This window comes from Cherax quadricarinatus, chromosome 81 (genome assembly GCF_038502225.1).
Source record: "Cherax quadricarinatus isolate ZL_2023a chromosome 81, ASM3850222v1, whole genome shotgun sequence".
Taxonomy (NCBI): domain Eukaryota; kingdom Metazoa; phylum Arthropoda; class Malacostraca; order Decapoda; family Parastacidae; genus Cherax; species Cherax quadricarinatus.
The window spans coordinates 3,081,134-3,096,608 of NC_091372.1; the positions used below are offsets into that span (position 1 = coordinate 3,081,134).

Genomic DNA, 15,475 nt, shown 5'->3' on the forward strand with positions numbered 1-15,475 from the left:
AGCAGCAGCAGCAGCAGCAGCAGCAGCAGCAGCAGCAGCAGCAGCAGCAGCAGCAGCAGCAGCAGCAGCAGCAGCAGCAGCAGCAGCAGCAGCAGCAGCAGCAGCAGCAGCAGCAGCAGCAGCAGCAGCAGCAGCAGCAGCAGCAGCAGCAGCAGCAGCAGCAGCAGCAGCAGCAGCAGCAGCAGCAGCAGCAGCAGCAGCAGCAGCAGCAGCAGCAGCAGCAGCAGCAGCAGCAGCAGCAGCAGCAGCAGCAGCAGCAGCAGCAGCAGCAGCAGCAGCAGCAGCAGCAGCAGCAGCAGCAGCAGCAGCAGCAGCAGCAGCAGCAGCAGCAGCAGCAGCAGCAGCAGCAGCAGCAGCAGCAGCAGCAGCAGCAGCAGCAGCAGCAGCAGCAGCAGCAGCAGCAGCAGCAGCAGCAGCAGCAGCAGCAGCAGCAGCAGCAGCAGCAGCAGCAGCAGCAGCAGCAGCAGCAGCAGCAGCAGCAGCAGCAGCAGCAGCAGCAGCAGCAGCTGCAGCTGCTGCTGCTGCTGCTGCTGCTGCTTGCAATGTTAGAGAAATAGAGTAGGAAATCCAGGCAGATTCATTCAGGAAAATGAGTCAATTTCCCTGAACAAATCTGCCTGGATTTCCTACTTTATTTCTGCAACATTACAAGCTCCTGATGTGTTGATTGCAACATGAAAGGCCTACAGTTATAATTCAACTCACCCATGGTTATTTTGTATCTTTTGATATGTGTTTCATTTTTATGGGGGTGAACTATTAAGATAGTGGAATTTCTTGCTCAAATGACCTACATCTCCAGCAAGGTCATTGTCATCTTAATTACACACATCATTTTGCTGATGTAAGGACAGTCATATGGGAGACTAACGAAGGTAGCCTAACCCTTAAACTGTCCAAACGTAGATCTACGTTCATGCGCATAGTGCTCAGAACGTAGAGCTGCGTTTTTTTTTTTTTTACATAAGAAAGAATGTAAAATCAAACGATCTATATTCACAGATATGCTTATGGGATTTAAGAGGATAATGGGGTAATGGTATGGTGATACCAACAAGATGTGGAAAGAGACACTTATGTGCAATTCAGAATACATATACAGTGGACCCTCGCTTAACGATCACCTCCCAATGCGACCAATTATGTAAGTGCGTTTGTACGTGTATGTTTGGGAGTGTGAAATGGACTAATCTACTTCACAATATTCCTTATGGGAACAAATTTGGTCAGTACTGGCACCTGAACATACTTCTGGAATGAAAAGATGTCGTAAACCGGGGGTCCACTGTATTTATTATAGGCAACATTTCACCACGAGTGTCTTCTTCAGTCCTAACACAGAGATAACTAAGAAACATATATATATATATATATATATGGTGGCAGTAGTCAGGTGGAAAGCTGTGAGGCTTACCACTTGACCCCTGCTACTATATAAATGTGTTTCTTATTTATCTCTGTATTAGGACTGATACAGCCAATCATGGCAAAACACTTCCTGTAATAAATGTCCTGAGCTGTTCATAATTGTCTTTTTTCACAATAAGAGGATGTGTTCTCATCTGACTGAGACCTACAACAAGAAGCAGTTTCTCTTTTCACATAAAGCACCACATTTTTAACTTGATAATACTGTACATTGCTAGTTTTTTTTTTTTAATCTGTCTATATTAACTGTTTACACTTCAAAATACTGATTCCTTCAATATTTTAAATTTTGAATGTCACAGTTGTAGTTTTAATGTAGTGGCCATGGAGCTATGTTGACACACTTCCAGGATCACAATCCATCTGACCAAGCCCTTGCCTCCATTATTAGAATTTCACATATTTTTTTTTTCTTGTAAGTTACAGTGTATAGACTGTAGCATTGTTCAGGCAAATAGAGGCTTTACAAAAATATGGTACTGTATGTAATTCTTGTGGGAGGATTTGTATATATTGTGTGTATATATGCTTACTTACATATATATTGTTTATAAATATATGTGCACTGTACACTAATATTTCTATTATCTGACTTCAGCACAGGTCCACATCCCTTTATCCAAAATTCTGAAATTCAATAAGTTCCAAAAACCAAAGTTTTTTTGTGGAGTATCAGTCATCTCAGTGTTGGGCCACGTCACCATGTGGTGGCATTGAATCATTCTGAAATGTAAAACAATACTGGCCCCAAGCATTTCGGATAGAGAGATGTGGACCTCTAGAATGTGTGTTGAGATAAGTGATCAGGTAGTGAATTCACACATCTTAAACTTATGTTTACATAAGAATAAGGAGATACATTGTGGAACCGCACCCATAGTAGAGTATTGATCTAGTATTTTGCACTATTTTGGACCATGTGTAATACAAATTGGTACAAATTGTGGGTTGGTTGTGAATTGTTCCACCCACTGTATTGTGACATTATTCATCAGAAACATTCAGTAAATTTTCACAGGTTAATTCATATCTTTTAAGTTTTTGTTGTACGTATATTCTTCAGTGATTTTGGTTTTGGTATTTTGAATGTGACACTGGCTAATTTTCTCAGTTTTTGGTATACAGAGTATAGAAGTTTGTCTTTTATTTGGGGGGAGGCTTTCATTTTGCCTATGCTGGTTTTAAATCCAGTGGCTGCTGGAATTATGTCTTTTTTTATTACATAGTTGTTAAGCAATGATCGTGAAATGAGTGACAATAGAATGCAAAATAACTGCAGGGGGAGTTCAATGATTGCACTGGGTCATGTAGATTGCAACACAAAAGGCCTAGAGCTATCTTTCAACTCCCTCCTGTGGGTATTTTACATCTTTTGCATACAGTTGTTAAATTTAAGCAGAATTGGTAGCTTGGCACTTTGCACTGTTTTGCTTATTCTTTATCTTTTATGTATATATTGAGGATAAATTTTACAATCTAAGGTACTCTTTAGCTAATCAGATGATCATACCATCACAGTTGTGTTGTCATGTGAGAAGTTACAACAGTTTATTTTCACTGAAATACTGTGCTCTGGTGATCATGTCAGCAACTTACAGATTTACAGCTTCCGCTGTGGTGGTTCACACATAGTATGTGTTGCTATGTAGATTTGTAATCAAATTTTCAGTGGTCTGTATGTCTGCTTTGATTGAGTCTCTTATAGTATTCAGCCATTTTCTTTGTTGATACTGTGTCTTCTAATTCCTTTATTTATATGAACTTCTCCACCAACTGGTTTAGTATGTCCTTGAGTTTGTGGGACATGCTACTAGTCATCTTTTCATTCATGTATTTTTTTTTTTATCAGTATGGCCATGTCCTACCAAGGCAGGGTGACCTAAAAAGAAAAATCAAAGTTTTTCTTTTCAAATTTAGTAATTTATACAGAAGAAGTGGGTTACTAGTTCCTTGCTCCCAGCATGGCAGTCGCCTCTTACGACACGCATGGCTTACGGAGGAATTCTTTTCCACTTCCCCATGGAGATTTATGTAGTTCTTGTTATTATTTCTGTATGATGGCCAATGAAACCAGTTGGCAGTTGTTCTGTTTTGACTGTAGCCTTTGTTGATTGCAGCAGTCTTTAGTTATTCCATGATACTGATCCTCTACCTATGCCTCTTGTCATGCTGTTGAAAAAGTGTGGTGTTGAAAAATTGTAGAGGTGTTTGGTCACTTGTTTCTGGCAGTGTCTTGAAGGTGTCATCTGTTTGTAGTGAAAGTAGTGCTTGCTTGCTTGGTCACTCAGTATTTTAATTTGACGAGTTGACCTTTGCATAGGTTTAGGTTATGTTTGGTTTTCACAATGTCTGTTGTTATTATTTGTGCAAGTACAGTATTTGTGAGGAATGGATGGTGCTGGGAAACAAGAGAATTTGCAAAAATTTGTGGATTATTATTATAATCAAAAAGAAGCGCTAAGCCACAAGGACTATACAGCGCTGCAGGGCAGGAAGGAAGCGAGGGCATCAGGTGGCAAAAGGGAGATGGATGAGTAATAGATTACGGATAACAGCGGGGTAGTGGATGGTGAAAGGGTAAAGGGCAGCAAGAGACTGAACTAGAAAGGGCTGAGGGGAGTGCGAAAAGTATCAGAGTTTGTGGAGTAAATCAGTCGTTGTCAAGAAGTCAATGAGAGAGTCAGGATTAAAGGAGGGTCCATCAGCAAGAAGGGAAGGTAAAGAGAGAGTAGTAGAAAATTTGTGGAGTTTGTGCTACTGTACGTACTATGTGACTAACTCTTATACTGCATAACTGAGGTCATATACCTGCCACTTATCTAAATGAGACTTATTAATGTAAATTTTCAATGTTTGAATGATGACAAAGTTGGATGTCAGATAAAAGGTCTTTTAGAGTAATCTTTTGTTTTAAATATGTATATGCAGTATATTTAAATATGTGTATTGTGTATAGTATTGCTTGAATATGATTACTTTATATTAATGTACAATAAATTTAAATACAATACAATATATGGGTATGAAGCATGGGTTGCAAATGCTGCAGTGAGGAGGCAGCTGGAGGCAATGGAGATGTCCTGTCTAAGGGCAATGTGTGGTGTAAATATTATGCAGAGAATTTGGAGTGTGGAAATTAGGAAGAGGTGTGTGTGGAATTACTAAAAGTATTAGTCAGAGGGCTGAAAAGGGGTTGTTGAGGTGGTTTGGTCATTTAGGAAGAATGGATCAAAGTAGAATGACTTGGAGAGCGTATAAATCTGCAGGGTAAGGAAGGAGGGGTAGGGGTCATCCTTGAAAAGGTTGGACTAAAGGGGTAAAGGAGGTTTTGTGGGATAGGGGCTTGGACTTCCAGCAAGCATGTTAGACAGGAGTGAATGGAGACGAATGGTTTTTGGGAACTGACGAGCTGTTGGAGTTTGAGCAGGGTAATCCATACCCCCGGCCGGGATTGAACCCGCGGTCATAGAGTCTCAAAACTCCAGCCCGTCGCGTTAGCCACTAGACCAGCTAGCCACAATAAGATTCATCCAACTAGGTATATTTCTACACCATAGGAAAGTTAGCACAGGCACCTCTGTGACCACAAATGCAAGTTTTTACAGACGAATCTCCAGCTAGCATGGCCGTGACGAACTCTAGCTCAAGTCCCTTCACTGCCATCAACATGACTCAAGAAATCGTAATGACACGATTGCAAATAAACCATACCCCCGGCCGGGATTGAACCCGCGGTCATAGAGTCTCAAAACTCCAGCCCGTCGCGTTAGCCACTAGACCAGCTAGCCACAATAAGATTCATCCAACTAGGTATATTTCTACACCATAGGAAAGTTAGCACAGGCACCTCTGTGACCACAAATGCAAGTTTTTACAGACGAATCTCCAGCTAGCGTGGCCGTGACGAACTCTAGCTCAAGTCCCTTCACTGCCGTCAACATGACTCAAGAAATCGTAATGACACGATTGCAAATAAACCATACCCCCGGCCGGGATTGAACCCGCGGTCATAGAGTCTCAAAACTCCAGCCCGTCGCGTTAGCCACTAGACCAGCTAGCCACAATAAGATTCATCCAACTAGGTATATTTCTACACCATAGGAAAGTTAGCACAGGCACCTCTGTGACCACAAATGCAAGTTTTTACAGACGAAAAACTTGAGCTAGAGTTCGTCACGGCCACGCTAGCTGGAGATTCGTCTGTAAAAACTTGCATTTGTGGTCACAGAGGTGCCTGTGCTAACTTTCCTATGGTGTAGAAATATACCTAGTTGGATGAATCTTATTGTGGCTAGCTGGTCTAGTGGCTAACGCGACGGGCTGGAGTTTTGAGACTCTATGACCGCGGGTTCAATCCCGGCCGGGGGTATGGTTTATTTGCAATCGTGTCATTACGATTTCTTGAGTCATGTTGACAGCAGGGTAATATTTAGTGAAGGGATTTAGGGAAACCGGTTAGCCAGACTTGAGCCCTGGAAATGGAAAGTATAATGCCTGCACTTCAGAGGAAGGGTTTGGGATATTGACAGTTTGGAGGGATTTCTAAACTGTTGTATCTGAGCGCCTCTGCAAAGACACTGATTATGTATGAGTGAGGTGAAAGTGTTGAATGATGGTGAATGTATTTTCTTTTTGGGTCACCTTGCCTCAGTGGGAGACGGCTGACTTGTTGAAAAACAAATATGACAGGTTTTCAGTATTATACACAGATAACCCGCACATAGAGGAGAGGAGCTTACAACGACGTAAATGGTCCAAGTCGGATGAAAACGTCACTGTAAGCTCCTCTCTTCTATGTGCGGGTTATTTGTGTATTGTTCAAGTCACGGTATTGCGCCATTTTTTGTTATTTCAGTATTATAGCTTTTAAAGATTTTCTAACTGAAATTGTTTAATGAGTTGTTGTTATATCAAGCAATAGAAATGTAGAAGTTTCAATGCAGAGTAATTTGAAGACACTTCGAGTTTAGTGAGACACAACACACAGTAACACATGTTCTCATATGTAATTTTTTTATTGCTCTTCATTTGTATAATAAAAACTCTTTCTCAACTGTTGTATTGTTTTTTTTCTTTGTGTTATGGGGATTCTTAATGAAAATTGCATACTGGCACAAGGTTAACTTTTCAATTTTATGTAGTTTTATAAGAATAGGTATTATGTATTTGTTATTATATATGTATTAGGTATTGTGTATTAGGTATTATATATTAGGTCTTCTGTATTAGGTAATATACATTAGGTATTATATATTAGGTATTGTGTATTAGGTATTGTGTCTTAGGTATTATATATTAGGTATTGTGTATTAGGTACTGTGTATTAGGTATTGTGTAGTATTAGGTAATATATATTAGGTATTATATATAAGGTATTATATATTAGGTATTGTGTATCAGGTATTGTGTATTAGGTATTGTGTATTAGGTATTGTGTATTAGGTATTGCATATTAGGTATTGTGTATTAGGTATTATATATTAGGTATTGTGTATTAGGTATTATATATTAGGTATTAGGTTTGAATTATATTTTGATTGTTGCTATAATTACTGTATTATAATATGGTAAGTAGGTTTTATTTGAGGAGTTTCAGTCAGCTGGGATCTTGAAATCTTCAGCTGTGGGAGACCTGTGAAGAAAAGTGCCCTGTGTGTGTGTGTGTGTGTGTGTGTGTGTGTGTGTGTGTGTGTGTGTGTGTGTGTGTGTGTGCATGTGTGTGCATGTGTGTGCGTGTGTGTGCGTGTGTGTGCGTGTGTGTGCGTGTGTGTGCGTGTGCGTGCGTGCGCATGCGTGCGTGTGCGTGCGTGCGTGCACACTGTGTGGGGGGGGAGGGCAAAAACTTGGAAAAAGTCTAACCTTAAAAATTTTAAGGATGTCATTTTTGTCTAGGTAGAATAAAAAAGATAAGACGAAAGCGTACTTATTAAAGAATTTGAAGTTAATGAAAAACAATCGCTCTTCAACATGCTCACAGAAATGTTTGATTCCCCATTTATTCATACCAGTTTATGATAGTTTTGTAGAAATTCTTTCTCTTTTCAATGTCTAATATTATGTACATTGTTTTCATATAATACTGTATTACATGTGTTTTGTGGTGTTTTAGCGCTCAGAATGTGGGAAGATTCTTAGCCCAGCATAGTTCCACATGGTAATCTTAGATTACAATTGATTCAAGATGTGAGATCTTTAGAAAGAAAAATAAGTCAAACAGTTTGACTTTGTTGGGTTAACCTGGGAAAAAAGATACATAATTTGTAATGTACTCTTTATGTGCCCATAACATCTTTCTGCCTTTAAGACCATTGTAAAAAGTATTTACTGGAGGATCCCACTTATTCGGCACCCTCTTTTCGGTGTTTTCGTTGGCTTTCAATGGAGCCATTATTCCTTATGTTCAGTGCTTTTACCTCTTTTCTGCCATTTTTGCATAACAATTGCATAAGAGAAGGGCAACCGGCACCATATTATAAGGTAAGTATTGTATGTTTTGTGTACAGTGGTCCCTCAATAATCGTCCATAATCCATTCCTGGAAGTGGGACTGTTATCGAAATAGACGATTTTCGAATCAATTTTCCCCATAACAAATAATGTAAATGCAATTAATCCGTTCCTGACACCCAGAAGTATTAAAACAAAAATTTTTTTTATATGAAATGTAGATGTAGTACATAAACAATACAATGGCACATGATGAATTAAACATTAACAGAATAACACTTACCTTTATTGGAGATTCTTCTTTGTGTATGGAAGACTGGAGAAGGAGACAGATTGGATGATTTACTGTTTGGAAGGGGAATCCCCTTCCATCAACACCTCAGGTACCCATTGCTTTTCTGGGGTTACTTCTTTTCTCTGTTTCTTAATGACACTAGGACCACCTTGAGAGTCACTGGAGTCCTGTCTCGCAAAAAAACTATCCTGAGAGCTCTGTTTCTGGTGTCTCTTTAAAACTTCCCTAAAATGGGCCAAGACTTTGTCACTGTACAAGTTGCCGATATGGCTTGCAACATCCTTCTCAGGGTGATGTTTCTCCGTAAATCTTTCCATCTTACCCCACATTTCAAAAATCTCCTTAGTTTCTGAAGAAGGCACCTTCTTCCATCTCTCTCCCTCCTCCTCTGCAGCAAGATTCTGAGCTGCGATCTCTTCCTGCTGAAGCTCTTGCAGCTCCTCAGTGGTTAGCTCTTCGTTGTGGTCCTCCACCAACTCTTCCACATCCTCTAAACTCACATCCAACCCCATGGAACTCCCCAGTGCGACAATAGAGTTCACAACTGACATAGGCTCATCAGGGGCTGCCTCAAACCCTTCAAAATCCCTCTTGTGGACACAATCTGGCCACAATTTTCTCCAAGCAGAGTTCAAAGTCCTGGTAGTCACTCCCTCCCAAGCCTTACCTATAAGGCTTACGCAATGGAGAATACTGAAGTGTTCTTTCCAAAAATCTCTTTGGGTCAAGTGAGTGTCTGAAGTCACATTAAAGCACCTTTGAAACATTGCTTTGGTGTAGAGTTTTTTAAAGTTTGAAATGACTTGCTGGTCCATGGGCTGGAGGAGAGGAGTGGTATTCGGGGGCAAGAACTTTACTGTGATGAACCCAAACTCCTTCAGAATTAGGTCATCCAAATTTGGAGGATGAGCAGGTGCATTGTCCATTACTAAGAAGCACTTGAGATCCAATTTCTTTTCCAGGAGGTAATTCTTCACACTAGGGCCAAACACTTCATTGAACCACTCGACGAAAATGTCCCTTGTGACCCATGCCTTACTATTAGATCTCCAAAACACACACAATTTACTCTTCATAACATTGTTTTTCTTGAACACTCTGGGATTTTCAGAATGGTACACTAGTAACGGCTTCACTTTGAAATCCCCACTAGCATTAGCACAGAACATTAGCGTCAGCCTGTCTTTCATAGGCTTGTGTCCTGGCAGTGCCTTTTCTTCCTGAGTAATGTAGGTCCTCTTTGGCATTTTCTTCCAAAAGAGGACTGTTTCGTCACAATTAAACACTTGTTCAGGTTTCAGTCCTACACTGTCTATGTACTCCTTGAATTCCTGCACATATTTTTCAGCCGCTTTGTTGTCAGAACTGGCAGCCTCACCATGCCTTACCACACTGTGTATGCCAGTATGCTTCTTAAATCTCTCAAACCAGCCTTTGCTGGCCTTAAATTCACTCACATCACCACTAGTTGCAGGCAATTTCTTTACCAAATCGTCATGCAACTGCCTAGCCTTTTCACAAATAAGCGACGTCATAAGACTATCTCCTGCTAATTGTTTCTCGTTTATCCACACCAATAATAACTTCTCAACATCTTCGAGTACTGGTGATCTCAATTTTGTCAGCATATTTACCCCCTTTGTAGGTAGTAGGTTGGTAGACAGCAACCACCCAGGGAGGTACTACCGTCCTGCCAAGTGAGTGTAAAACGAAAGCCTGTAATTGTTTTACATGATGGTAGGATTGCTGGTGTCTTTTGTCTGTCTCATAAATATGCAAGATTACAGGTACGTCTTGCTACTTCTACTTACACTTAGGTCACACTATACACACATGTACAAGCATATATATACACACCCTTCTGGGTTTTCTGCCATTTTCTTTCTAGTTCTTGTTCTTGTTTATTTCCTCTTATCTCCATGGGGAAGTGGAACAGAATTCTTCCTCCGTAAGCCATGCGTGTTGTAAGAGGCAACTAAAATGCCAGGGGCAAGAGGCTAGTAACCCCTTCTCCTGTATATATTACTAAATGTAAAAGGAGAAACTTTCGTTTTTCCTTTTGGGCCACCCTGCCTCGGTGGGATACGGCCGGTGTGTTGAATGAAAGAAAGATTTACCCCCTTTGCAACAACAGCGTCCTTGATTTCCTTTTTCTTGGCTATGATGGAAGATATGGTTGGGTGGGATTTGTTATACATCCTGGCCAGTTCACCCACACGTATGCCACTGTCATATTGTTCAATGATGTTTTTCTTAAATTCAATCATATTTCTCACCTTCTTTACCAAAGGCTTGGCACTAGGAGCTTTCTTTGGAGCCATGGTAGCTTATTTAGCACTTGAAAGCACTAAAATCAATGGAATATTATGAAATATTTTGTTGGAGCAAGTGAGGGGACCGTCGCTCACTGGTAAACAATGGCACACTGGCTGGGAAGGGAAGGCCCAGGCGGCTCAGAGCGTGAGTACGCGTCCCGGACAAAGGACTATTAGCGAGTTAACGGACCATTTGCGAGCCAATGTTTAGACGAAATAACAGGACTATTTCCGAAATGGACGACTTTCAGGCCGGACGATTATTGAGGGACCACTGTATTTATTTTACTTTCTTATCTGTTTTTTTTATGCCTAGCTGTATTGAGCACTTAATATTTGAGAGTGTAAACATGTTATCAGACATTTAGATACGTACATTTGATAATGAAAAAAATGCTCTTTTCCACCTGTTGGTGATTTTTGTTTATTATGCAAGGTGATGCACCGAAGAGCCATACAAACAGGGCCTCTTGTATATAAAGGTATGAGTATATTTTGCATGCTCAGTAAACTTGATTGTCTCCTTATTTCTATTGCAGTTTATTTTAGTGAATTTATTATTGAAGTTACCTCAGTTGAATTAGTCGTGGTTAGGTATAAAGAGCTTGGGTAATTATCAGTGAGGTAATCTGTGACTTTAGCATGGGAGTTTGCCATTTTGCTTACTTGGTTTGATCCAATAGTTAAGAAGTTATATAGTTTTATTTGCTCTTTCATTGAGAGCTTTATTAGGTTTATTTACTACAATTTTTTTGGTGTTGGTTAATGTGCTTGGACATTTGTGAGAGTTCCAGATTTTTTTATATAATAACCTCTCTTATAAAGATTCCCTGTATAGTGTCATTTGTTTTTTGTTAATGTGACTGAAGAATTTCCTCCAGCATTGAATAGCACTTGGAAAGACCTTTATTTCAGTTTTGAATAAATTGTTTTAATTGCATTTTCACCAAAAATATCACTATTTACAGAGAAGTTTTATAAGAGAGTTAACTGTATCTCCTTTTTTTTTATTAAACCAGTTGGCACAATAAACTTGCTTATAACTAACAGTTTAACAGCAAAGTAACAACACTATAACAAGAGAAGAGGACAGTAGTAACAGTTTAACAGCAGAATGGCAAAGCAACAACACTGTAACAGCAGAAGGTCACCATAATAATAAATTCTTGTTTATTTTTCTTTACAGTTTGCCATCAATTCCTTTCTGGATAAAGTTGATGACATAAAAGTGCTGCTTCATATGCATTCCTTCACATTTGACTTCCACCTGAGAGCTCTGTGTGCATACGTTGCTGACCGTCAACTTCTCTTTACTCCCGGCTATCATCTGTCATCGTGTCTGTCAGACTTTATCAAGTACTACAATAAAGGACCAAACTTTGCCAGAAATCTGATTCACTCAGGTAACAGCATCCAAGTAAATTACTAAAAAGAGAAGTGAGGAACTGGTTAGTTAGTACATTGAAACAGGTAGAGAAAGACATGTATTTCAGCTTCAGAGAGACTCTTTGGCAACCTGCTGAGGTGTATCTCTGACTAAATCTGAAATACGTACACACAGGTGCTCCTCGACTGACGATGGGGTTATGTTCCGAAGAACTCATTGTAAGTTGAATGTGAATGTGATATGTTAAATAAGTAATTAAATAACTACTGTCACTGAATAAGTAAATAAACAAATAATTACTGTAACTAACAAAATGCCAATACAGTGGACCCCCGGTTAACGATATTTTTTCACTCCAGAAGTATGTTCAGGTGCCAGTACTGACCGAATTTGTTCCCATAAGGAATATTGTGAAGTAGATTAGTCCATTTCAGACCCCCAGACATACACATACAAATGCACTTACATAAATACACTTACATAATTGGTCACATTCGGAGGTAATCGTTATGCGGGGGTCCACTGTATTGATAAATGAATACATGTTAAGGGTTTGCCGCCTTCATGCTGGGTAATTATCTAAAGTTTCCTTTCCAAAGTAATTGCTTTTGCAATATAGTAAAGTCAAACCATCCTGGACATAAATACATTTTTTTTTTTGTTTTGCACTTGATTTTCCATTTTCTAAGTGGCTTCCCACTTCTCATCACTGAGTGTTTGTTACAATTTAATCCGATTATTTTTACAGTCATAGAGGGAAGTGTTAAATGCATAGGGGTGACACACTGCATGGGGGGATGGAAGGCAATCAGGTTCAACCCAAAAAAAGGCATCTAGGAACCTCCCTGGAGGGATGCCAAGAATTAATGAATACTGTATTTTATTAATTCAACTCCAAATTTGTAATTTGAACGGACCAACCTGTTAAAAAAAAATTTCTTAATGAGAACATAAGAAAGAAGGAACACTGCAGCAGGCCTACTGGCCCATGCGAGGCAGGTCCAAGTTACCTACCAGCTTTAAGCCACTAACCCAACTTAGTCAGGTCCAGGTCACATCCACATATCCCATCTTCCCTCCTCAAAAAAAAGTGAGAATTTGTTTCCTGAACTTTGTCTCTTTCTGGTATCAAAGTACCAGACAAGACAGAAAATATTTCTTCAGTGACCAATGAAATAAAAATAAGCAAGTAGGTATACCTTGTTGCTGTTGAAGGGCTCTTGATCCAAGGAATTGAAGCTATTCTCTTCTTTCATCAAACATGATTACTGCCCATTCTTAGGCACTCTGTGACTCCTCTAGGTTTAGCACTTCCTTTTATATACAATAATATAACATTCTTCAAAGCAAACTACAGTAAATCCTTGATATAATTGACCCTGATTTAGCAGACTTCAGAAATATGGGACAAAATCCACTGTCTCACCTGATTTGTAAAACAGCAAATCAAGTCCATTGGTTACTGAATTGTCTGTTATTATGATGATCACTGTAAAACAATCTCATCTCCGTCCACAATCAATAGTCCATTAAACTGAGGGTTAGTAAGTTTATTTAGGCTCAAGTACACATAAGTACAATTATCATACTTTGTGTAAATTACCCAGCATAACCCAAAAAGTCAGACAAATTGACTTATTCCATTTATTTACATCTTTCATGTTTAATGTTTTTTTTTATCTATCTTATTGTACTTACAGGTAAACTGACAATAGAAGACACAGGAACTCCAGGGGAACAATTATACAATTACCTGCTGGCACGTGAGAAGCAGTATCGCATGAGAGTGTTACGTATGACTCCCGTCATCCACGATCCTGATGCTGTCATGGTAGGAACCACCATCTTTATCATACTTGTCCTCTTTACATTTAAATGAGAATTTATCCATTACACTGCAACAGATTTACAACTTGCAAAAAAAGTGCATGACTTCTTTTTAAGCTTACAAACAAGCTGTTTGTATTGAGAACAGTAGTATATATGAAGGAAGCAATTCAAGTTGTATAGGCTCGTACTGCACTGTACGACTTGAATTGCTTCCTAAGTGCCCTTTTTGTAACTTAAGGCATATGTAAGTTAAGAACCTTCTGAATTAAGATTTGATGATTAGTCTGGTTATATTTCTTTTAGAACACATCTCCCTCCAAGGCAGGGTGACCTGAGAATGAAGAAATGCTTTCAGAAAGTTCTTTTTACATTTAGTAATTTATACAGGAGAAGGGGCTACTAGCCCCTTGCTCCTGGCATTTTAGTCATCTCTTATGACAAGCATGTCATTTTAGTCATCTCTTATGACAAGAATTTTTCTCAATTTCTCCATAGAGTTAGTCTGGTTATATAAATGCATACTGTTTCAAGTACAGTACCCTTCAAAATAGGTGCTTTGATGCCAGTGAATGGTTCTTGATTCAAAGACTTAGAGCTACCCTTCCTTTCTGTAGATCAGATCTCATTGCCTGTCATTCCCAAAGGAGCTGTGTGACCCCTTGTCAGTTTAGTAATTTTCAGGAAATAAATAAATAAAGTAGAGTGCATGATCAAATTATGTTGTACTCACTAAGACAATTTTAACATTAAAGAATTTTTTGTAGCAGTTCATTTTGCCTTTTAGCCCTTTGAGGGTCGACAGGCCCTCTCCGAGACTCGTTCTCAGGGTCAGCCAAATTTAAAAAAAAAATATATTTTTCTTTTATGAAAAAATAGAGAATCTTTCCTGATCATAATGACACCAAAAGTTGGAAATTTGATGGAAAACTTACGGAATCATGCTCTCGCGAAGTTAGCAGTCTCGGCTTGTTTACGCATTGGCGATTTTGCCCACTTTGAGCCCCATTTTTGGCCAATTCCACTGTACTAGTCGAAAAAAAACATGAATATTTCGCTAGAACTCCATTTTTTCTAACGAATGAGTGCAAAAAACCACCCATTTATCAATTTCAACTATCTGGTACAGTGGTAGGAATTCAGCAATTTTGCCAATTTCACACAAATTTCAAAAGATGCCAATTTCCGAATAGGGTCCAGAATAAACAAGAAAGACATTCCTGGCACTAAAATGACATTTCCTCTGTTCATTAGTCACGTCTCAAGGCCCCTCTTACATTCTTTTGCTTTCCACTTTGAAATTTTATTCTCACAAAAAATAGAAGATTTACTGTTATGCAGTTTACTGCATTAGTGTAAAAAATGGTATAAATAATATTGACGCACTTGCGAAAGAATATTAGACTCACCAGTTGACGTGTATTGGACGCTTGGCATGATTTGTTTACTTTTGAAATTTGGTAAAAATCGAACATTTCTGCTACTTTGAGCTCAATTTCATGGTATCTTTCATTGTAAAACCAGTCAAAATCATCTCAATTTCTGTAATATGTCTTCCATTCTATAAAATGAGACCAAGAAAACTAGAATACAACAATAAATACCATACGAAAATACAGTGCAATGTCGCTGTTTTATTCCAAAACAACGGTCAAATTTTTTTTTTCTCATTATGCACTGTGCTGCAGGATTTTTTTTATACTGTGCACACTGCCCACATAGACCTATTCTTTCATATGTAGGCCTACCAGCTTTCTCCCACTAGATTTGAGGGCGC

At 39.1% G+C, this 15,475-nt stretch overlaps 1 protein-coding gene across 1 annotated transcript in view; it reads left to right on the forward strand.

Annotated features, from left to right (window-relative positions):
- LOC128699781 (KICSTOR complex protein SZT2) overlaps positions 1 to 15,475 on the forward strand; it is an 807,931-nt gene that overhangs the window by 750,129 nt on the left and 42,327 nt on the right. The window contains 2 exon segments of the mRNA XM_070102247.1: positions 11,671 to 11,887; positions 13,572 to 13,702. Of these exon segments, the coding sequence (XP_069958348.1) occupies positions 11,671 to 11,887; positions 13,572 to 13,702 (348 nt within the window).